The sequence below is a fragment of the Micrasema longulum genome, unplaced genomic scaffold (assembly GCF_059751315.1).
Source record: "Micrasema longulum isolate JH-2025_06_02 unplaced genomic scaffold, ASM5975131v1 h1tg000095l, whole genome shotgun sequence".
Lineage (NCBI taxonomy): Eukaryota > Metazoa > Arthropoda > Insecta > Trichoptera > Brachycentridae > Micrasema > Micrasema longulum.
Window position 1 is genome coordinate 450,828 of NW_028277301.1, and position 7,800 is coordinate 458,627.

The following is a 7,800-nucleotide window of genomic DNA, read 5'->3' on the forward strand; positions in this document are numbered from 1 at the left end:
GAAACTGAGCAGATGAATTTTAGTCACATGACTGCCTGTATACAGCCATTTTAAATTTTCCTACCGTCCATCCAACTTTTGCAGCAAACTGTTGAAAACTTTTGGTTCTATGAACAGGTGACTTCGCTGTCAGTACAGGTAAACGTCGTTTTGAACCGGTTCGATTTACGTCGATTTACAATTACGCCGGTTGGTGCCGGCGCGGGATTCCCCGGTCCGGCCGACACCAGACGACAGTAGGCGCCGCGATTCTAATAGCAGACCCACTTTTACACGTTGTTTTATTCTATTACCGTGTACGCGAGCAGCCTATTGTGTGTGTGAAATTGTTTCCGAGTAAGTTTTCGTTCCAATATTCCAATATTTGTAGTTTATGCCATGATTCTGCAAGAAAGGAAGCAACAATCAAAGCAAATGAAATTGGGTGTTTTTTTTTTTTTTAAGTGCTAGAATTTAATTTAGCACCGATAAACTGGTGAGTTAGTATTTATTGTAAAAAAAACATTATTTACATCAAGAGATTATTTATTTTTTAAACGAATTTAAATTTTGATTATTAAAAACATTTATAATTTATTTTGAATATATATAGGATATGTATTAAATAAGCATGTTTGATTGTTCTTAGAATTTCGACACGGAACCTAATCTTATATCTTCCATTATATTTGTATTCATTTTACGCCGATTTTTTTTACGCCGGTGTCTCCCGGAACGAAACCCCGGCGTAAAACGACGTTTACCTGTACAACGTTGCAAATTCAGGTATTTTATCGAGTTCTTTACTTGAAGATCTCGTTTTTGTTAGCAGCTTTGTTGCATGTTTTAGGATCTGAGTGACTTTAAAATAGGTTTTTCTTAGTCATTACCTTGTGGACCTTGTAAATAAACACCAATCCTCTTCTGTAGGCGTACGGATGTATTACAAATTAAAAAAAAGTATATTCAAGCTCTTCTACTACGCCACGTCATTTCTCCATAGAGGTAGGCAGAGAGAATATACCACCACCCACGTCTATCCTAACAAACATTTCTATTTTCATCCACATCTCAAGTCCTAATGGTATGAATAATACCTCGAAACCGGTCGCATATAACTAAAAAGTAAAATAGTTCACATGATTTGAATATGAATGACTCCGTAGGGAAGAAATCCAGACAGTCTGCAAGCATTTGGACATACTCAAACATTGTTGAATTAACTACCTGGTAAAAGAAGAAACATAAAAAATAGAAATTGGTTTTCAGGCGTTGCCTAGTAGGTGATTTGGTTCAGCCGGATGAATCTCGCCCGCATAATAAAGGTTTCAGCTCCTTTACTTCACAAAAATCAACAGAAGGAAGAGTTGAGGAAATGTGGATGTTTAAACATGGGCAGAATTGTGAATGTTACACGGTGTGTAAAGTGGCCACTTAAACCAGCCAACGACAGGTCATAAGCCCTGTAAATGCCTAGACTTCCATACTCCCTTCTCAATAATGTTTTTCCTCTCTGTTGCAATAAATTTAAATAGTTTATACGAGTTTATAAATCAATAAAGGTGTATTTTCTTTGTTTTATTGCAGGTGGATTTACCTGCGGCATGATGAGTCAATGTCTGGCCTCACCGACTGATCTGGTGAAGGTCCAGCTGCAGATGGAGGGTAAACAGAGGCTTCTGGGCCTTCCGCCTCGGGTCAACGGGCCTCTCGATGCTTTCTTAAAGATAATAAGGACAGGAGGAATCACTGGACTGTGGAAAGGTTAGTTTATTAAAAAAAAATAATGATAAAGATAATGCACATAATAGAAAATGGGAAAACAGTTGTTATGCTAGGGTTTTTATTTTTTATGTTGTTATGTTAGGTTAGGATACTCGCACTCGCACTCGCATAGGTTTGCTTTCGACCTAATCAAACTAAGCCAAACCAAGTGAGGGTTATCATTAGAGCCCTTACAAGGCACTGTATAATAAAAGGGTACAAAGAGAAACCAAAGTTTATAAGGAATGTTTAAATGTTAAGTTTATTATCTTTATTAAGTTATCATTATTTTCTTTACTACCGCAAAACCGTCCAATTTTGCCCGCTTTTTTACAATTATGTTGATGTTCTCAAAAAAATGTAAGTTATGCTTTACTTTTTAATTACTAAGAATGACCTTGGTTATCATTAAATTGGGTCCAATTGTAAATTCTGTCATGTTTAAATGCGATTCCAAGCAATTGAAAATTTTGATGGCGGGCAAATTTACCTCCACGTTCGTCCATGTTTGCCCGCAACCATTATTTGTTGAACTGTAGCTCATATGGCGTTCTTGTCTATTATTAATTCAAGGGCATAATTGTCGGTTAAACATATTTTCAATGGCTCACTAATAAAATATTAGTCTAAAAACAGTTGGGAAAATTTACCCGCCGAACTCTATTTGTTTCCATACAAGCAATTTATAGGCCTTAGGGTTGTCAAAATCTGGTTGATAACTTAAGAAAAATTAATAAATCTTGTTTATTTAAATAAATAATATGTTATATTTAAGTACGCATACCAATAATCTTAGTCTTAATTACCTAAATGACATTTTTTAATATCAGGTAGGTACACACAATTTTCGAAATGGCAAATACTTATACCTATGTTGTGAGAAATGATAACTGTTTCAGGAATATAGTTAATGAATAGGTTAAAACCAGACGACATCAATTAAAAAAAATAGTAGTAATTATTTCGGAATCTAAGTCCATAGCTACGAAAGTGAAAAAACAGCGTTTAAGGGTGGATAATAATGGAGGTTGGTTAACTCCAGATATAATGAAAATGATTTAATATAGAAACAAATTGTATACCATGGAAAAAATGAGAAATGTTTCAGAAACTATCAAAAAGCAATATAAGGAATATAAAAACGCATTATCAAATGAATTAAGAAAAATCTTAAATATCTAATGTGTGCAAAACTTTCATAATAGTTTTAATTTCATTTGAACTAATTATGAAAATAAGAAAGTGACAACCTTAACACATTTTTTCGTTTGGGCAAAATTAACAACCCAGAGGCTTAACTTATGCGGGTTAATTGAACATGAAATGATCTGATAACCTTTGTCTATATCAACTTACCTTTGTCTTTGCCATCGAGCAGTATATTAAAAAACACCGAGTCGTAATTGGCCCGTAACAAATTACACGCGCCCTTTGACAGGTTCTGACAAGCCACTGAGTAAAGTTAGTGACAAAAGCTTCTGAGTGAAGTTAGTGACATAAATCTACTTTCCTCCTTAATGTACTAAATTTACCGAAATCAAATGGAAATTTATTTTTTTGAAGGTTGACCATAGATTAGACTCAGTGGGCAAAATATCCATTAAGGGCAAAATTGGACGGTTTCGTGGTACTAGGGTAGGCCATATAAGATATAACGTCATGTGATGAGTCTTTCTAGCTTATTTTTCTCTCATTGAAACGTGTGTGTAAAGATGATGTTTGATTCCAGGATCTTTCCCCAGTATGCAGCGCGCTGCGCTTGTCAACTTAGGTGATATGACCACCTATGACATGTCCAAACAGTACATTCAGCTAAAGTACGGCTTACCTGATGAGTGGCCTCTGCAGGCTGTTTCCAGTACTTGCTCGGGATTCGCATCAGCAGCATTGGGCACTCCAGCGGACGTTGTGATGACCAGATACATGAACCAGCCCACAGACGAGAAAGGAAGGTATAATGAATTTCGTATAAATCAACTTTAACATCAAACGAAAAGTGTCACCAATTTAGGCTTCCTAAAGTGAAACTGACTGGAACTCAAAGCACCCTGTTTTATAAAGGCTTCTTAAAAAGGAAAAGTAAATGTTTTTTTTTAGACATTCCTAATTTTTTTTTCTATAAAATCTTCAGGGACGTAATTATACACAAAAAACTTATTTTAAGCACCATTTTTTTCAAAATCGCGGCATTAGCGGTGGTCGTTCAAGGCCATAAACTTAAGGTTTTACTAAGGGCCCTATGTTCACTGATCCTGTTAAGTTTCAAAACATAGTAACCATTTTTATCAAAAAAAGTTTAAAAAGTGCATACTGAATGACCTTGAACATATATAATTCTTCTTTACGTGTGATGCCACTGAACTTCTTCTAAACGGCTTAACCGATTTACGTGCGGTTTTCGGTGAAATGTAGATATTTGCGCTGTGCGTATTCGTCAATATTAAAATTTTCAATCGATTCTGTGGAAAAAAAGTTAGAAGCAAAAATCTTTTTTTCATCGACCTACCAGGGTTGTATTCGACGACAACGCATAGTTAAAAAAAAGGATGTTGTTTTTTTGCGTTTAAAAAAGTTTGTTTTTGTTGAATATTTACAAACAGCATTCTTTTTTTTGGATCCCAATCAAATTATTTCCTTTCATTCTTTATAATTTCTTCTCATTTATATTTTTTCTTGGATTTTTGGTAATACTAAAATAATATTAACTGACATTAAATACATTTTTGAAAATCGCATTCATAAATAAAGTGCTCCCATCTTGGTGAGAAGAGCCGAGTTAGACATTAGCAAAAAGAATTCTCTATTTCAAAATGAATTATTTTATGTTTTAGAATTCAACCATAAACAAGTACCAAGGTGATAAGTAGGTTATCAATGAAAAGTCTTTTTCCAAGGTAATAAGCAAGCAAGCCAATGTTCGGGCAGGACAACGTCTGTCGGGTCTGCCAGTACTTAAAATAAATCTCGGCAACCACCCGATGGATCTAAACCTGGTTTTCACTGTCATGTCACGTGTCCTAAAACAAAGCCACTCGTATTTATTATGTCTTCGAAAATTAAAAATTATTACGTCATATTAGTTTCTTACCGTAAAATACCGTAAATTACGGTATTTTACCGCGCCTTTCGGTAAAATTACGTAATTTTACTGACAAAGAGGTGATAAAGTTCTCCTGTACAAAACACATAAAACTCTGCCAGTTCGAGGATTACTGTGGCAATTATTTTAGAACAATTCAAAAGCAATAATTTCAAAATTTCTCTCAAACATAACCATAATACACGCTTCACGTATAATGAACACTAGTAATGAACTGATAGCCCCAAAAATATGTAATAGGTATGGTAATGGAACTCAAAATTACTTAGTGCGTAGAATTTTTAATTTATTGCCAAAAAAGCATGTAACAAGAGCAAAATAAGAAAGTAGCTACTCGATCGAATTTTTATATATGAAAGGTTATTAAACTAACTTATGTGTAAGTATTATTATTTTTTAAATATTTTTTATCTATTTATGTTAGCTACTGATCTTACCGGCTGTTAATTATATCTGTAAATTCATTGTTTTAATAAATTTAGATAATATTATACAAGTTAGTATTAATATAAATCTCCTTTGTAAAAATAAATATAAAAAAAATATATGTTAAATGTGTAAAAATATACAATAATGTAAATAATTTTTTTAATATATATTTTTTTAATATAAGCACTTTACACTTAGTGGGTAGCAAATTGTAATATGTTTAAAAAAATTCAAATAAGCGCTGTTCTGAAGCACTGATACTGAAAAAAAAACGGCCAATGACAGGTCATAAGCCCTGCAAATGCCTAGACTTCCATATTACCCTCTCAAAAATGTTTTCCCTCTCAATTGAGTTATGAAATACGTTTTGCACTTTTTTTTAGGGGCCTCTACTACAGGTCGTCCTGGAACTGTCTGAAGAAAACTGTCAACGGAGAAGGATTCTTGGCTCTTTACAAAGGCTTTGTTCCCGTGTGGCTACGTATGGCTCCCTGGGCTGTTTCTTTTTGGCTGACATTTGAACAATTTAAAATCATGATGTCTACGCCATCATAACGTATAAATAAAAAATGGGAATGCTACTTTATATATTTTTATTTTTATTTCTGTACTATATTTATAATTTAAAAAATAATTTTTTTTTTTTTCGTGTTATTTGTTTACATTTATTAACATTTGGGTTTAATCTATACGTGGACCACTGTATGAAAGATATATATAATGTATGGGGCATTGGAGTGAAAATTGATAATTTTTCAGTAAGCTGCTTGTAGTATGCTGATGATGCAGTTCTGTTAGCAAGCAGCAACGAGGATTTGCAACAAATAGTCTCTAGAATGTATGATGTGTGCCTGGAGAGCGAATTAGCGATGAACGAAAGTTAGTCAAAAGTGACGGTATTTGAAAGGGAAGTGAGGTTACTGACTGCATAAAAAATATAAACAACGAATGTCTCGAACAAGTAGAAGAATTTGTGTATCTGGGAAGCACGTTTTCAAGAGATGGAAGAGTAGAAAAGGATGTTGAAAGGAGAGTGAATGCGGGCAGCAAAATGAACGGCGCACTAAGCACAGTAATTGCTGGTAAAAATATGTCAATCGAAACTAAACTGGGAGTACACAACGAAATTTTAGTCCCAACACTTATGTATGTGAAACATTGAACAGGCAGAGGAAGGATAAAAAAAGCCGAGTGAACGCGGTTGAAATGCGATCTCTTAGACGAATGTGTGGCGAATCAATGTATGACAGGGTTACGAATGATGAAATCAGGCGAGAGTGTAAATCTGAGTCAAGTATAACTGATAAGATTAAGAAAGGATATCTGAAATGATTTGGTCATGTAGAGCGAATGGACGACGAAAGAATGGTAAAACAAGTACATATGGCAAAAATGAACGGCAACGTGAGACGAGGACGACCAAGGAGGACATGGCATGATCAGATAAACCAAAATCTTAATTCTGGTCATGTCAAAAGCAGACAGAACCGAAGGGCATGTATGACAAGATGTATGTATGTGTGAAGAAGCTAGGAATGTGTGCCAGGATAGACGTGTGTGGCGGTCCATTCTCTCTGCCTATCTCTGCAGGGAAATGGGTAGTAGCAGTAGTAGGTTTTTTGAAATCCCTGCTTTCCCATTAGATTTTTATTTATTTGACACTTGAGGGTATTAGAAGCAAATCTCCACCAAAAACGGAAAGTTAGTAATTGATGCCAAAATAAACTATGCATAAAAACATACCTAACTAAATAAAAGCGTAATTCAAAACCGTATCTACATCTTTCAAAAACAGATCTCAGTTAGTGAAGCATAATGAGAAATCTCACAATTCTTTTTTCAAAGTTTTTTGCAAATATCTCAGTAGCTTCTACGATGGTGAATTCTAGGTCTGCTTTTAATACCCCCAATTCGGGGGTTAAGGGTTATAAGGGCGAAACTACAAAAACACAGTTTTGAGATAAATGATAAAACAGTTTTCAAAAAATAATACTGTCTTTTAAGGGTAACAAATAAAGAAAATAAAAAATACAGTTAATAGAGCATACAATGTTTTAGAGACAAAAATATGAAACTACGCTTTCGTCTATATGACCCTAACTTGCGCTTACATTAGTAAATTAACAAAATGATGTAAAAGGTGTTTTATTCTTCTGACTTTAAACAAAACGCTTCATTTGTAGTTTCACACAAATTTATCTAGTTAACTACTTATCGGATGAGTTTCATCTTTTTGTCACTAACAGGATATTTTGTTTGGATATCAGATTAGTACTTAACACAAAACAGCATTTTTTGTAGTTTCGCCCTTATGACCCTAAGCCCCCGAATTGTGGTCTACATTGCTTTACGGGCTGGTTTACCCATCGCGTAATGCAGATTGTAAATATAATTTAGAGGTTAACGAAAAGAAATCAGATAGCTGCTAAACTGCCGATATGTACAGAAAAATAGATCCGTATTATCCGCAGAAGTCGTATTCAGCAAGTGAATTGACCTATTAATGGGTGAATTCTGACTTGCATTTT

At 34.3% G+C, this 7,800-nt stretch overlaps 1 protein-coding gene across 4 annotated transcripts in view; it reads left to right on the forward strand.

Annotated features, from left to right (window-relative positions):
• Positions 1-5,856, forward strand: part of LOC148284728 (mitochondrial uncoupling protein 4-like) — a 24,150-nt gene extending 18,294 nt beyond the window's left edge. For all 4 annotated transcript variants that reach the window (XM_088235685.1, XM_088235663.1, XM_088235669.1 and 1 more), the window contains 3 exons: positions 1,567-1,743; positions 3,473-3,695; positions 5,656-5,856. In XM_088235685.1, the coding sequence (XP_088091811.1) occupies positions 1,584-1,743; positions 3,473-3,695; positions 5,656-5,827 (555 nt within the window). In that variant the 5' untranslated portion in view covers positions 1,567-1,583 and the 3' untranslated portion in view covers positions 5,828-5,856. The remainder of the gene's footprint in view (positions 1-1,566; positions 1,744-3,472; positions 3,696-5,655) is intronic.
• Positions 5,857-7,800: the final 1,944 nt, after the last annotated feature.